Genomic DNA, 17,446 nt, shown 5'->3' with positions numbered 1-17,446 from the left:
TCCTCCTGGCACAGTAATCTACCGTAGCATGCCGCTACAGGAGCCAGAACAAAACGGCGGAGTCCGTTGATACAATGGATAGCATCGGGCAGCAATTGAAGGGGAACCATGCTGCAACAATCTATGCTACAATGCATCAACACACGGCATAGTGGTTAGGCGTCGCGAAATTTGAATGACAGAGAAAGAAGTGGTTCATCACTTGTGAAGAACCGGGAATCGCAAGATACTCAGAAACGTTGGTGCTCTAAGACCAGCATATCATAAGCGAGACAATAGGGAAAAAGTGAAAATTAGTCATAGATCATTTTTTAAAATCTTGCATGACATTCTAAACGTAACGAAGGTATCTGAGAATACCGGGTGTGGCGCTGACATATTATGCTCACGAAGGGCAGACCACAACAGGCACATACTACCGAAATCTCCTGGTGGAATTCAGTGGCGGTCGGTGGTGTCTGAAGTTGGGCATTGCACCGGAATTTAAATGCTGTGTTTTTATATGACGCACTAAGTATGGAGAAAAATTCTGTATGTCGGCGCTTGGCTTTCAAACATTCGATATAGTGTAAGCACCCCTAGAATTCATGGTTTATGAAGGTCCAATTTACGATCCCTCGAAAGGGCTTATTTCAGTAGTGGTACAAGTCCATTTCCTCCACTTTTCTGTCTATAATGCTTCTGACATTAATGGTCAAAAAAAAAAAAAAAAACAGAAAGAAAGGTTAATCTCTAGCAAGAAGCCATATGCTTGAATATTTCTGGTATCTTAACAGCAGATTTTTCAGCGCTCATTTAACTTTAGGACTCTGTGTCTCAGACTGAACAAAAGTGGACTTGTACCACTATTGGAATAAGCCATTCATATCTATAATGGAAAAATAACGTCTGTGGCAAAGAGCATGTTGCGATTCATTGATTATCTACGAAAACTATTAGCGTTACGTAATGAGCTCTATTCCTAGTAGGACTGAAATGCATTCGTCATTTAAAAGATTGAAAATAAGTAACAAATTATATGTTATAAGAAAACTTGTTCTTACCTCACTCGTACTGAAAATATTCCCTCCTACGCTTTATTGATGCAAACTTTTCAGTCACCCACTGAGTGAATTCTGTGATCTCCATCCTGAGATCTCTTTCAGCGGAAAGCACCGTGCAGACCAAGAATCCTTCGTGGCTCATAGTTACATAAGAATGATTTTGTTGTTTTCAAAGTTGAAAAACACTTTTCTGTTTCGACTGAAGTCATGAGAATTGTAAGAATTAGCTTCATCTGTTTAGACCACTCAGTAAACGTCTTCCCTAGGTTGTTGGTTATTATTAACCCCGCTAGACTAATAGCACTAGACAATGATCTAAATTCTTATGCGAAGTAGATGGAAGATAGTTCGTGAGGTAGTTTATGCTCATTCAAAAAGAATGTACTGAACACACTTCTTTTAAGACAGCTTTAAGGAACTTAGAAGAGTACATGGGGAACCCTTCTGTAAGAAACAGTGATGAAGCTTCAAGATGACCAGAGAAAATGAAACGATGTTTAGCTTCAGAAATTATCACAGCGCTCACCTCCTTTGCTTATTCAGTCTTGTCCATCTTCCATTTCGTCACTGAGAAATCAGTAGAATCAGATCTCGATAATATTAATTCAAAATTCTGGAATCGTCTTCTGGGAATTAGTGTCTTCATGCTGCAGCTGACCGAAGATAACTTTGACTAACTTCACCAGAGAATTCCGACCAATAACTAAAGTTCCAACTGGAAACAATTTTTTGTGAGTATAAGCCTGACAGACTGTAATTTCACGCAGTACAGAACCACATTACAATAGTTGATTCATACTCTCAATAATGTCTTTCTTACTGCCTTGATCTGTCTTTATGGATAGAGACTGAAAATTCCACCTCATAGGACGAGATCGGGGCAAACGCTTTCTCATCACCTCATCAAGGATTGCGATCTGCTGTCAGGTGTTTGAGAAGAATGCACAAACCTCTGCAAATTCGAAAAAGTTTTACCATATTGCAGCGTCTTCCCCATTATGAGATTTATTTGATGGATGTAGCAATATACCTGTTCTTCGTAAGGACAGAATTTTTTCACAATAGCTTGTACTCCACCAGAGGAACCAGCCATAACGGATGTCCCGTCATAGGTCCGTGCAATGAATTTTTGTGGAGTGTCATTTACTATTTCTTGCGTAATTCTAGCCAACTCGCAGCTAACATCTGCACATCGTGTTTTTAGGAGACCTTAAACTCCAGAACCTTTCTACTGATTTATCTTTTAATGCGTAACGCTATACAACAGCCGTCTGAGAAACATTTGATTTATCAGTAATTTCATGCTCTATAACGGCTAACGATTCTGATTCCCTTATTTGCTCTGAAATTTCTTCTTGGCATAACTGTGAGTTAATTTGCAAAGCTTTGTATGTCCCTTTGGAAACAGTTGCTTTATCCAGATAATCACTTAATGCTGCAACCAACTCCGCGCTAAAATTACCTAGTCCCATAAAAAACTTTAGGGTTTCCATCATGACCCCATAAGACTAATTCAAAGAAATCACACACATGAACAATTCATTAAAATATTTAACACATTACCTCTTATGCCTTCTTCGTTACTCTCCGCAATTTTTCTTCTATACACACTGTAACCAATTCCTCAGCTACTTTGATGATTCCAAAAAGTGCTTGTCTTAAACAATTTTGTGCATGAACAGCTTAAGATTCGTAGTTCTTCACTTTGGTACACAGATGCTTTATGTCCATAGTTCCAACTTTCTTCCACCAGGGTTCCGCGTCAAACAAAAGGCACGGGAAGCAGAATTATACATTTTTAACTTCACAGCCACATAACCAGTCGCTGTTATTGTAAATATATATTTTAGTGCCCTCATAAACATCGATGACCAGTATTAATATTTTGCACAATATTTAAAACTAGTGATGTCCGTCCTAGTCTCTTTACAGCAAGCCTCTCCTCATCAAAAAGCTGGGAAAAGTCAGTACCTTGTAAATTATTTACGGTGTTCGTTTTCACTCCCATTCCACAACCTCCGACGGGTTTCCAATAAGTAATGCAACATATGAAACCTACTGGCAGATTAAAACCGTGTGCACCGAGACTCGAAGTCGGGACCTTTATCTTTCGACGGCAAGTGCTCTACCCTTTTATTTTTTATTTTTTTGCTGATATCATTATGTTCGTTGCATATGTTCGTGGCGGACGTCCGATGACACTTGCTCAAGTTCATCGATCTGTTTACTCAGTTTTTTTATTACAGCTGGCCGAACACGCTGAGCTACTGTGCCGGTTATCATCTGAGCTACCCAAGCGCGACTCATGACCCGTCGTGACAGCTGTACTTCCGCTATTACCTCGTCTCCTACCTTCCAAACTTCACTCTCCTGCAGGAGAGCTTCTGTGAAGTTTGGAAGGTAGGAGACGAGGTAATGGCGGAAGTACAGCTGTCACGGCGGGTCATGAGTCGTGCTTGGGTAATTCAGATGATAAAGCACTTTTCCGCTAAAGGCAAAGGTCCCGCGTTCGACTCTCGGTTCGGTACACAGTTTTAATCTGTTAGGAAGTTTCCTATCAGCGCACACTCCGCTGTAGAGGGAAACGTTTCATGCTAATGCAACTCAAAGCAAGTTGCTTTTATTCAGGACTCCAATGCACCATGTTATTTCCCAGTCTTTTGCTACAAAACCCTATTTTTCAACGTAATATCCTTTCAGTACAATAGCCTTTCGCCACCGTACTGGGAGGACCTGTACGCCCGCATGGCACCAATCTATTGGTCGACGCCCGCATCTCGTGGTCGTGAGGTAGCGTTCTCGCTTCCCACGCCCGGGTTCCCGGGTTCGATTCCCGGCGGGGTGACGGATTTTCTCTGCCTCGTGATGGCTGGATGTTGTGTGATCTCCTTAGGTTAGTTAGGTTTAAGTAGTTCTAGGTTCTAGGGGACTGATGACCATCGATGTTAAGCCCCATAGTGCTCAGAGCCATTTTTTTATTGGTCGACGTCGGAGCCAACGTCTTGCTGCATCAGTAGCCTCCCCATCATCCACATATTGCTTCCCGTGCAGTGCATCCTTCATTGGACCAAACAGATGGAAGTCCGAATGTGCGAGATCTGGGCTGTAGGATGGCTTACGAGTAACAGTCTAATGAAGTTTTGTCATCTTCTCTCGGATGCGCAGACTTGCGTGAGGCCTTGTGTTGTCATGGAAAAGGAGAAGTTCGTTTCCATTTTTGGCGACCAACACGCTGAAGTCGTTTCTTCAACTTCAGAGTTGATCGTTGCACTATGTGGGAGGACATCAAACGGAACACTCCCTTCAGCTTTCCAGAAGACCGTTGCCATGACTACACCGGCTGACGGTGCAGCTTTGAACTTTTTCTACAGATGAGAGGTGGTTGGGCGCCATTCAACCTACTCCTCTTTCGTTTCCAGTTCGAAGTGATGAGCCCTTGTTTAATCGCGTAAGACAAAGTTCGACAAAAAAATTATCACAATCAGCCTCGTAACTCGCAAACAATTATACACAGATGGTCCTTCGTTGCTCTTTGTGGTTTTCTGTTAGGCGGCGAGGAACCAAACGGACACACAACCTTGTGTACTCTAATTCGTTGATGAGTGTGGCAGCACTCATCAGCAGAGACGTCCAGTTGGGCAGCGATGTGTCTGATTGCGATCTGTCTATCACCTCGAATGAGAGTGTCCGCACGTTTCAGCACAGCAGGAGTCACAGCTGTGTGAGTCCGGCCGGCACGTGGGACATCGGATAGGTTTGTGCAACTTTGCTTTTTGATGAGAGACGGTTTCCGCAAAGATTCGTCCAGCTTTTGCTCTCCGCTAGGTCTCCGTAGACATACTGCAAGCGCCTATGAGTATCTGCGATGCTCTGGTTTGCCGCTAAAAGAAACTCAATGATAAATCTCTGTTACAGGCGCCATTTTGAAGGCAACATATAGCGCCGTCACCTATCGGAACTTTATGAAATTACACGAACTGAAATGGGAACATTCCACCGAAACTGGCAGAGAAAAAAAAATTGTTGCATTACTTATTGAAAACCCCCTGTAGAAACTATGTGACGAGCTAATTCTCTAGAACATATCAGACACAACATTGCATAGAAAACTGCAGTATCAATAACCAAAAAAACTCTATTACCTTGAAGTACCACAACATCTATACATAAATTTCTTAGAAATTATATTCATACAAATGCAAACATAAACATTACAGCTGCAGTAATAACATTGTAAGTAGGATGTTTAGGTTTTTTTTAATTGGTAACGCCGCCGCCACGTAGCGCTCTGTATGAAAATCACTGGCTGTGCCGTGTGCAGTCTGTGGCTGGTTGGCATTGTTGTAATACTCGCCATTGTAGTGTTGGGCAGCGGCAGCTGGATGCTTACAGCGCGTAGCGTTGCGCAGTTGGAGGTGAGCCGCCAGCAGTGGTGGACGTAGGGAGAGAGATGGCGGAGTTTTGAAATTTGTAAGAATTGGTGTCATGAACTGCTATATATATTATGACTAGTGAGGTAAATACATTGTTTGTTCTCTATTAAAATCTTTCATTTGCTAACTATGCCTATCAGTAGTTAGTGCCTTCAGTAGTTTGAATCTTTTATTTAGCTGGCAATAGTGGCGCTCGCTGTATTGCAGTAGCTTGAGTAACGAAGATTTTTGTGAGGTATGTGATTTGTGAAACGTATAGTTTAATGTTAGTCAGGGCCATTCTTTCGTAGGGATTTTTGAAAGTCAGATTGCGTTGCGCTAAAAAATATTGTGTGTCAGTTTAAGCACATTCGTGTATAATTGTTCAAAGAGGACGTTTCACATAGACCAGTCTTGTAATAATTTTTCTAAGGGGACGTTTCAACACCAATCAGAGTAGTCTAGCCACTCCGCCAAATCTCACAAAGTTAGTATTACATCTAAGCTATATTCACTACTGACAAAAGTATAAAATACAGTTAACGTGATGAGAAAACTTTTGCTCTGAAATTCTAACAGCAAAAGAAATTTGCGAATGAAACATAATTACCATTGTTGTTGTTGAAATATAAGTTCAAATGGTTCAAATGGCTGTGAGCACTATGCGACTTTACTTCTGAGGTCATCAGTCGCCTAGAACTTAGAAATAATTAAACCTAACTAACCTAAGGACATGACACATATCCATGCCCGAGGCAGGATTCGAACCAGCGACCGTAGCGGTCGCTCGGCTCCAGACTGTAGCGCCTAGAACCGCACGGCCACTCCCTATAAGTATTGGTAATGTTGTGGGTGATTCAATAGCGTACGCTAGCACCTTGAATAACAAATTCACATTGCCGAAGAAGAGAAAGCTGGGAAAAGTTTTCTCTGTAAAGAAGTGCTTCCTAAATCTGTCGGCATACGGACCGTGCATCCGAACGTTGAGCGTGCCGAGTTTCTGACGTCATAGCGTGGAACAGCACGTTCAGGTGTCTTTCTGAACGTGCAAAGCAATATGTAGCATGTCAGATATTCTGAACGTGTTTCTGAGCGTTGACCTATCAGATGGCACAATGCCACTTACGTCACATGCACGCCATCTCCCTTCAGCACAGAGCTTTGAGGCGCCATATTGGCATCCAGTTCAAGCCTATACGTAAATATGCCGTTTCTCAGCACCTGCAAATTGATAATAACTCGAAAACTCATCGTTAACTGTAGGATTCGCTGCAACAAAATAATGAGAAACATCATATTCGTGACAAAAGGATTATTGTAACTTGTGTATTATGAGACTTTGCCATTTGAAGGCAGCGACACACCGAGGATCCACCAAAACACATTGTTCTTATGCAATTTGTTATAATTAAATTTCAGTTTGTAACATACAGGTAGCTATGACTAAAGCTTTTAACAAGTGGCAACATGTTAGGAAATGGCCATCACCGATTTGTGGTCTATTTAGCGTAGTGAGTAGTGTTCGTGATACACAGCGATATGTGTGATATAGTGTTGATTCGCGTCTCGCCACGTCTGAAATTTATTTTCCTGACATTCGCGTTTTTAATAGGTTCTGATGCCTTGTTATTAGTTTAATGCAAGTATATACTACAATATTTGATGTTATGTAAATATACGTTCACCTTTTTTGAGGAGTGAGTTTGTTCGATTGGCTTAATCTACAAGATAGCTTGCGCTACTTGTATAAAGATATTTTGTTCCTTTTTCTTTTAAGTCTCGTAATTCACATGTTGTAAAGATTCTACTAATTGCTAGGAACAGTGTTCAAGTAAGAATGATCTTAGGGTTTTACTAAAATGTGGGAATGATAAAACAATGTTTATCTTATGTGGAGAACTATTGCAAATTGGTGCTGCACTGTTTGTAATGGAACTTTTATAAGCCTGTGTCCTTATTGATTGGACATGATACTTTCCTTTTCGTCTTAAAACATGTACATGGATATTGAACTTACTATTTGTATGTATTACATAAAGAACAATGTGACTAGCTGATGGACAGTGGACGAAATGTGCGTTTTAATAGAGCTAACATGGGAATTTTACGTGCGCCCATTGAGTAAACAGTGTGAGTTACTAACTGGAAATATTCCACAACTGCCGCTGGATGTGTTGCGATTGAATATATCACATTGGGTCCTGCATACTGTATGTCCAAATCGCAACGTTCCTGAGCGTTCAGCAGCACGTTGAACTCTCCACGCTCAACGCTGACGTTCGACAGTACGGTCCGTGTGCCGACGGCTTAAGAGGAACTCTTTCTAGTCGGGGAGTTTGCACACCGACTGCAACGTCCTGTGACGTTACTGACGACCCTGCTACCTGCTGCTACGGACACACACAGACCTCGCCTCGTCCCTGCTCGGACTACAATAGACCGCGCAGTCACCAGGGAGTTGCCGCAGGAGTCAAGGGGTGCAACCCTGTGACAAGGGAAAACTCCCAATAGCATCTTCCTCCCCCTCCCCCCCCCCCCCCCCCCTCACATACGACCCGTGAGCGTACAAGCTGTGGCGGGAGTTTAGAGCAGCAGTTCCCGCCGCAGAGGACGTGGCTGGCAGTTGCTACGGGGCCGTGGCGAGAGACTAGTGTTTATGCGGGCTTGGGAAAATCCGAGCGGACGCTTGGCAGGGGCGCATATGGCCGTGTTCGCGCGCTTGCAGAAATTTATATGCCAGAGAAAAATTGATAAAAACAGAACTAAGAGTTACACGGAGAAGCGAGTTGGCACTCATGGACAGAAAAATGTGTAAAACTAAATTATCTAGATGCGCCAAAATAATATATACTAGTTTAAAAGTTATTGTCGTCTTAAAATTTGTAAATTTATGAAAGTTCAAAAGCTAATATCTCGGCAAATGCTTTGGCCGATTAATATGAACAAAGTTTTTATGGATGCGACTAGTAGAGCTGCATCGAGCAATCATATCCGATTTAGCTGAATATGTACCAGTTTTCAATGAGATGTCGGAATATGGGGTTCGATCGTGAGAAACTGTGTTTTTGGTAATAAATAAATTTAAAGAGACGAAACCAGCGGCAGCATTCTAAAATTTAAAGAGGTAGGTGAGTAATTAAGTGTGTATTTTTGTTTGTTTATTTATGTTTGGTATAAAAAATCTGGGAAAAGCAATATCACGCCACAAGAACATTATTTGTGAAAAAAAAACGATGGCAGATACAGAAAATTGGACCTTAAATTGTTATTGCCCAGAAATTATCCATATTTTTCAATGCATCATATGTATTTCATGTTAGTTTTAGAATATTCGTAATTCTTTTTGTCAAACACTGTTTTGAGTCAGGCAGTCGCTTCGAGGGCGGATAGGGCGGCCATCTTTGAGGACAGCTGTGTTTTGAGCGACGCTAAGAGCCGGACGTGCTCCACATCTGTGGGTTGGTTGCCATGTTCGGGGCAAGTATGTATGTAACGACGTTCGAAAAAGATCAAGTTGGGCGCCATATAGTGGACTATGACAGCAGACAACAGTGTCTTTTGTGAACTGTGAACAGACTGTCGAGTGTCATGATCGCGACGTATGAGTTTTATAGTGAACTGTTGTAGCGTCAGTTAATAGCGGCCGGCCTTACGTAAAAGCCCCTCAGACTGCATTTTAAGTGTTGAGTAGGTTATTGAAGACATAGCACGTGGGGCCTGAGCTAATCATTCAAGCTACAGTGTGTCGTGCCCAGCACTCTCATTCACCTCAGATTTAATGGTAAGACGACCCAATGGACAGCATGTCAAAACTGGACACAGATCCAGCATGAAAACTGGAAGAAGGTGTACTGATCTGGGAGAAAGAAACAAAATAGGAACAGTGAACGGTCTAAGCTTAACAAGTGCATCATTGACTAGATATTACACCTGTGGCGACGTGGTTAAGTGGTCATGTTGTATGACTGCTAATCGGGTGAGTCAGGTTCTAAATCCCTTCGTGACTATTTTGGTTCTCTTTTTGTGGTCTTGGCAGTTGTCGTGGTATACATTGGTTTTAGAATATGAGTCATGTGGTAAGAATATATTACCATCATAAGTAAATGTGATGAATAGTGAGAGCAGGTGGTACGCAACTTCAAAAACGTTAAAAGCATATGTTTTGACAGAGCACAGAGAAACTGTGTTATATTGAAACTGCTGCGTTAATTTGTTGCAGCTTATGTGACAAACTATTATGTTGTCATTGTTTCCTTGGCACTGATCACATCCACATTGATACAAACACCTAAATAGGGCAAGGAAGCGCATGTGACTCACTCACCAGGCATACAAATTAGGTGCGTCGGTAAGAGATTCCTATCGTATGATATAAGTAATGTCACTAATGCCGTGACACACCTGACATGTTTTCCGGTGGAGGATTCGGTTGACTTGATACCTCGTCATCAAACGTTTTTGGTTCCCATTCGAAACCACTTCCTTTCGGCTGCTAATAGAGTAGTTGTGCAGAATTAACTGCCATTATAGGTCCTTACCTTACACCTTGCTGTTGCAAACAGATGTTACACCACGAGACTCAGATTTGAATACAGCGGAAAAGAAGTGGGGTGGGGGCCCGAGGAGGCTTTGAACACGACACTTCCGGTTAGCAGTTCACCCCCGTGACCACTCAACCGCCGGCCGGGGTGGCCGAGCGGTTCTAGGCGCTACAGTCTGGAATCGCGCGACCGCTACGTAGCAGGTTCGAATCATGCCTCGGGCATGGATGTGTGTGATGTCCTTAGGTTAGTTAGGTTTAAGTAGTTCTAAGTTCTAGGGGACTGATGACCTCAGAAGTTAAGTCCCATAGTGCTCAGAGCCATTTGAACCATTTTTGAACCACTCAGCCACTGGGCCGGCGCTTGACTTCGTTGCTTAGTCTTGCACTTCTTTAGCTTGGACCGTTCAATGTTTCTGTACTACTTTTTTTCCCCAGTTCAGTACACCTCGTTCCTATTGTCATGCTTGATCCGTAAATGTAAATTTGTGATAAGATCTTATGGGACCAAACTCCTTAGATCATCGGTCTCTAAACTTACACACTACTTAATCTAAATTAAACTAACTTATGCTATGGATAACATACACACCCATCCCCGAGGGATGACTCGAACCTCCAACGGGGGAGCGATGCGGACCATGACAAGACGCCTCAGACTGCGTGGCTATCCCGCGCGGCGCTTGATTTGTATTCAGTTATTCACGAGATATCCACTGGGCCCTCTTACCACTATATCTGAAGGGGGTGCAATGGGGAGTTTTCCCTTGTGAGTTTTCTTCGAACCCGGTAGCGTTTTGTGGTCCGTTACTATGCAGGAGCGCGTTGGACGACCAAAGGTAGTTGACTGTAACATATTTCATGGTACACCATGTGATCAAAAGTATCCGGACAACCCCAGAAACATACTTTTTTCATATTAGGTGCATTGTACCGCCATGTACTGCCAGGTACTCCACATCAGCGACCGCAGTAGTCATTAGACATCGTGAGGGAGCAGAATGTGGCATTCCGTGCAACTCATGGACTTCGAACGTGCTCAGATGATTGGATGCTACTTGTGTCATATGTCTGTACGTGAGATTTCCACACTCCTAAACACCCCTAGGTCCACTGTTTCCGATGTGAAAGTGAAGTAGAAACGAGAAGGGAGATGTACAGCAAAAAAATTGTACAGGCTGATTCGACTGTTGACTGACAGAGACCACCGACAGTTGAAGAGGATCGAAATGTGTAATAGATATACATCTATCCAGACCATCAAACAGGAATTCCAAACTGCATCAGGATCCACTGCAAGTACTAAGACAGTTAGGTGAGAGTTGAGAAAACTTGGTTTTCGTGGTCGAGCGGCTGCTCATATGCCACACAGCACGCCGGTAAATGCCAAACGACGCCTCGCTTGGTGTAAGGAGCGTGAACATTGGACGATTGAACTGTGAAAAAGCGTTGTGTGGAGTGACGAATCACGGTACACAATGTTGCGATCCGATGGCAGGGTGTGGGTATGGCGAATGCCCAATGAACGTCATCTGCCAGTGTGTGTAGTGTCAACAGTAATATTCGGAGGCGATGGTGTTATGGTGTAGTCGTGTTTTCCATGGAGGGGACTTGCACCCCTTATTGTTTTACGTGGTACTATAACAGCACAGGCCTACAATAATGTTTTAAGCACCTTCTTGCTCCCACTGTTGTGTTGAAGAGAAAGTCGGGGATGGCGATTTTATCTTTCAATACGATCGAGCACCTGTTCATATTGCACGGCCTATGGCGGAGTGGTTACACGACAATAACATCCCTGTAATGAACTGGCCTGCACAGAGTCCTGACCTGAATTCTATAGAACACCTTTGGAATGTTTTTCAACGCCGACTTCGAGCCAGACCTCACCGACCGACATCGACACCTCTCCTTAGTGCAGCACTCCTTGGAAAATGGCTGTCATTCTCCAGGAAACCTTCCAGCAGCTGACTGAACGTATGCCTAAGAGAGTAAAAGCTGTCATAAGGCTAAGGGTGGGCCAACACCATACTGAATTGCAGCATTACCGATGGAGGGTGCCACGAACTTGTAAGTCATTTTCAGACAGATGTCTGGATACTTTTGATCAGATAGTGTCTACATTAGGTTTTATAAACCAAAAATAATATAACCAAAAAGGATATATGAAGGTTAAAATTACTGGAAGTTGTGCATCACTCCAACAATACCACGTACCGCCACTGATGAAATTACGGGAGGCTTTCCAGACAAAGGGCCACAGAAAGCTTACCAAGTGGCTGTTGTTGGTCAACGACGATGCCTCTGTTCATGCTGCACAGTACACAAACACGTGTGCTGCTTCTGTGTGCGGTCAAATTTTTCTTAACTCTCCATTTATTTTTCTGTCATGATATCCAGTGACTCCTCTTTCTTCCTATGAGGAGACCTTTTCGTGGCAGGTGTTTCGAGAATAATGGGGAGGTGATTTTTGAGCTGAAACATTTCCTGAAGTTCCACAACCGCGGTCAACATCACGTCATCTGTTGTAGGGTGAAATCTGTCGTTTTGAGGGGCAAAGATGCGGAGAAGGACTGGCACCGCCACCAACATTCAAGGACGCAACTTGACGTTTCTAAGGCGATAATTAAAACTTTGTGGTTACCCCTCGTACATGCCCTCAAATTGAATTTGTAACATTTTCACTCACTTTATTAACTCCTGGTGATACTGTAGACACATCCAGAGATACTGTTGTGCTTTTACAACACAGCAGAATTGGGTTCTTTGCCTCAGGTTTTTTGAATGACTCTTATATGTATCAATATCTCTTTCACCGTCATCAGCGACAATCTTAGAGGAACGATATAATAATCCATGTTGCTTGCCATAACTGCAGTTACAGTTGTGGCTTGTAGAATAGTTGATACTGGAAATACTATCATTCAAATTTTTGAGCTCATCTGATACATATATTATCAGTGACACAAGAAAAACATTGAGGCCAACGTTAGTAATACAACAGTAAAATGTACTTATCCCTTGTAATACATATGTGAGCTCAAAGAAAGGAGTTTCTGTCTCATCATAAGGATACCATGCTATTGTTGGCAGTGATCTGAAAAATTCACATCAATTTAATTTAGTTAATGAGTTTATACCATTTATACTAAAGCAATTTGCGCACATTTGATACAAAGATTCAGACAATTCTAAAACTAGTGTAATTCACTCATCAAAAGGTGAATTTATCAAAGAGCCAGGAACAGTACAATAATTTCTGTAGTTTTGGCTTTTCTTGGATTCCCTGTAATCACACATTCCTAGAAAATTTGAGGTTGGCAAATGAGCGTGCACATTCTCAAGAAAGAATTTTACTTAATAGTCAGACACACCAAGAGCAACAACTGATATTAATTTCTTGTCCATTGAGATAATGATGTGGATCACAAATGAAGTTTTGAACTGTTTGCAGAGAATAATACAGTATGTATGAATTGTGGAATCGTGTGTGTGTGTGTGTGTGTGTGTGTGTGTGTGTGTGTGCACATAAAAACACCAGAAAAGCATCTGCTTTAAAAAAAAAGTTTCTTTCCTTACACTAGGCAGCTGATAAGCAAGTGGGCCACTTCCAGAGCCAGTAAGTCAACACACCTGACTCCAAAAGCAATCTTTCCCCCTGCACCACCATGTGTGCTATTTCGAAAACTCCTGGTAGATTAAAATCATCTGTCGGACCAGGACATAAATCCAGAATTTTGTCATTCACAGCCAGTCTTCTGAGCTATCCAGGCATGACTCAAAGCCCGCCATGCCAGTAGGGCCCTCCAGAAAAGGCGGGGTTCCAATTTCGAATCGCAGTGTGGCACGCAGTGCTAATCTGCCAGGAAGTATCATTTTTCAGCTACATTTATTTTCTACATTTTCCCTCCTAAAGTATTGCAACACAATTTGAATCCCTAACTCTCAACTAAACACTGTTCAAGTACAATTTTTACAAACATTTCGTTAACATTCCATGTGCTAGATGATCTGCTGTTTACTGTATTATATGTACGCTTGCTATTTCTCCTTGTCGGAATTGGATCTGTGTAATTGCTAGATGGTCTGATCGTTAAGGCATAGTGAATACTGGTTCTTTGTGGAACGTTCAGCATTTAGTCAGCTGTCAGTCTTTACACCATTTTGCATTTATTTCCTTTTCACATGGTATTCAGCCTTAGTATATTGTTCAGGCTGCACGTTATTTTATTCATTTATCCATAAGTGACCTCTCTGTACATGAGCCGCAATGTAAAAACTACTTCATATAGGCAACCAGACTCACATGATAGAACAACAGACTGCTGAACACCGCTAATTCGCTTACTACAGGGTGACAATTATTGAACCAAAAAAAAAGTAAATTATTTAGAAAACTAGGGCATGCGCACACTTCATTCAACATTTACGCGTCACAAAAGATATTCAGATTTAGGATACATGTTCGATATGCCCGCCATCATTGGCGATGATGTGGCGCAGACGAATAGCGAAATTCTACATGACCCGCTGAAGTGTCGGAATATCGATGCTGTCGATGACCTCCTGAATGGCTGTTTTCAGCTCAGCAATGGTTTGTGGTTATTGCAGTATACCTTGTCTTTAGGAGTCGATGTGTTTGAAAGGTGGCTTTCATTTGTCTCGTTCATTTCGCAGATTATTCTGCATGTTTGAAGTAAATAAACCCATATAATGGTTAATTAGTCTTATTAGGTGGATTAGAAAGAGAGATACGTGATGATTAGTCACATGTCTGAAATAATACGGGCTTTGGTAATGATAATATTTAGTTGCATGCTGTAGGTGTAAGCAAAGTGGATTTGCCAGTGGAGGCGGGGAGGCGAAGGCCGGCGAGCGCCGGAAGAGCATTCTGCAGGGGCCGGGGGTCTCAGGGGATGGGGCCAGTGACCTGCAAGCATCAAAAAGGAACGCCGCTGGGTGCCGGGTGAGAGAGAGAGGGGAAATATCGAGCAGACAGAGAGCGTCCAACGTACGCGCTGGCGCCGCCCGGTCGCGCGCTGTTTTAGCGGCAAATGGGCTGAGCTCATTGGACAGTTCATAAGAAAGTGCGGGAAAAGCTGCGGGTCAACGCCCGCTGTTTGAACAGAGAAATTTTTGGATAGGTGGAGAAATTGTATCATTCCGCGAGGGAGATGTGGGAGGCCTTTGCAGCATCGGGATTGGCTGACTAGAGTTTGGCGGCAAGATTGTCGCAAGAGCATCGTGCAGAGCGAGGGGGGAGAGCATCTTGTGCCATGAAAGTGGACAGTCACAAAGTTCGGTAGCTCTGAGATAGGGACTTAGATTCTGAAGAGTGTGCTGTGTGTGATGTAGAGTCCGCAGTCACAGTAGGAAATCAGCGTCCACTATAGGCATTGCATTGACTACTAGTATAACTGCAGTTGATTCCGCCTTATAGGCTGGCAGTCACCGTTGAACGTAGTCAACCAGTGCACAGAGCTATCATACTGGGATTTGCACGTTAGAACAAGACACACTGGGCTGCACCTTAAAGGTTGTTGAGCCAGCCTTGAAAGCGTTGTACACCATTTAGAGGAAAAATTGGGCTTGTGGTATTAGTAGTTTCTGAGTAGTTTATTGTGCTCAAGATATTTGAGAGACTTATCTTAATTCAGCTGCAGTCGTCGCCCCAGCAGTATCGACGGAGCCAGCACGCTGGTAGGCGGTATTGTAAAACTTGCAGCAGCGGCAGTAATGTTCAGAAACAGTTGTTGGGTCGTGTTCTTGCCATCCACTGAGCATCCGTGCAGTTTTGCTTACGATTCGTTATTGGTTATTTGTCTTTTTGCATGTTGTTTGGCTTGTTTCTTGGTGGTGGTGTCCGAAGTACGTATTATTTCAGACACAAAAGAGATTATAGGAATGCAGTCAGATCGCATTTACCATTTGCTTATCCAGGGGCACAATTGAATCTAACTTCGCATCAACTTAACATTAAGAGCTGAGAGCCAATCTTACCAGTATAGTATATCTAAGAACAGTGTACAATTTGTTTAATTTGTTTTCATTCATGATTTGTTCAGTATTATGCAATTTCTATCGTGACATAATTTACAATAAATACAAGTTACTTACAATATCGCTTTTGATTCAGCAGTAGTGGTAGTTAGCCGTCACTGTCACATTATCATATTTTATTCTTGTTTAATAACGGCCACTACCCCCTATAGGAAGTGCTCCATGTTCACATCCGGAGAATATAGCGGCCAATCGGTTCCATTGCCAGTAGCCTCTGCCTACCCCAGAGCCTGAATGCGGTCACCAAAGTTCTCCTCCTAACATCAAATACTCTCCTGCTTCGATGGAGTCGAGCTCCATCTTGCATAAGCCACGTCTTGTCCAAATCAGGGTCACTTTGAATAATGGGGTGAAATCATCTTCTGAAACCTTCATGCCACGCAGCCAACAGTGCAGTTTGAACGTCCTAACGCAATCCGTTCAGAAGTTATGATGATTTTATTTCATAAAGTTCAATAACTGTCACCCTGTATGTGGGTACAGTACTTAACATCTACATCTACGTGATTACTCTGCTATTCCCTATGAAGTGTCTGGCAGAGGGTTCAATGAACCACCTTCAATCTGTCTCAACTGTTCCACTCTCGAATGACGCGCGCGAAAAACGAGCACTTAAATTTTTCTGTGCGAGTCCTGATTTCTCTTATTTTATCGTGATGATAATTTTTTTCTATGTAGGTAGATGCCAACAGCATGATTTCGCAATCGGAGGAGAAAAGTGGTGACTGAAATTTTATGAGAAGATCCCGTCGCAACAAGAAAACGCCTTTGTTTTAACGATTGCCACAAGGTAAAGGCAGCTACACGCCTATGCATACTGATGTGTGGAACGGAGAAACATGTAACAGAAAACACTATTCACACTAGCTTTCTTGCTCTTTCTCTTTTCTTAGTAAAAGTACACACGTTAAATACACAAACACACAAATGCACACACACCGAAACGCTTACTTCGCGCCCACGGTGAGACCGATTGTTAGAATGAAATTTTCTCTCTACAGCGGAGTGTGCGCTGATATGAAACTTCCTGGCAGATTAAAACTGTGTGCCGGACCGAGTCTCGAACGCGGTCACACAGTTTTAATCTGCCAGGAAGTTTCAGACCGATTATTGATTATCGATTAATGAAAGCATTTGTCTGGGCTGGAGATCACGGGGGACAGAAGGGAAAGACGCAAGGAGGGTGTAACGGGAAAGAGGAAGGTGTTTCGTCAGATGTTTTGATGGATGCACAACAAGATGAAGTGATTATAGAGGGTAGAACATACAGTAGAACCCCTCTAATGCGACCTTGGATGGTCCGTCGCTCCGGTTAGTCCGACCATGCTGAGGCTCGCGAGCCTGTGCTGACTTGTCACTGACTGGACGCCTGTGGGGCCATTGTTGCGGTG

The 17,446-nt window shown here is 42.8% G+C and overlaps 1 protein-coding gene across 1 annotated transcript in view; it reads right to left on the bottom strand.

The window, feature by feature from the left end:
- LOC126335971 (uncharacterized) overlaps nucleotides 1-17,446 on the bottom strand; it is a 119,121-nt gene that overhangs the window by 42,289 nt on the left and 59,386 nt on the right. The window contains exon 6 of the mRNA XM_049999449.1: nucleotides 12,685-13,092. Coding sequence (XP_049855406.1) covers nucleotides 12,685-13,092 — 408 coding nt within the window. The remainder of the gene's footprint in view (nucleotides 1-12,684; nucleotides 13,093-17,446) is intronic.

The sequence above is a fragment of the Schistocerca gregaria genome, chromosome 2, assembly GCF_023897955.1.
Source record: "Schistocerca gregaria isolate iqSchGreg1 chromosome 2, iqSchGreg1.2, whole genome shotgun sequence".
Lineage (NCBI taxonomy): Eukaryota > Metazoa > Arthropoda > Insecta > Orthoptera > Acrididae > Schistocerca > Schistocerca gregaria.
Note: the sequence above shows the minus strand (reverse complement) of the source record. Positions and strands in the feature narration are given on the sequence as shown.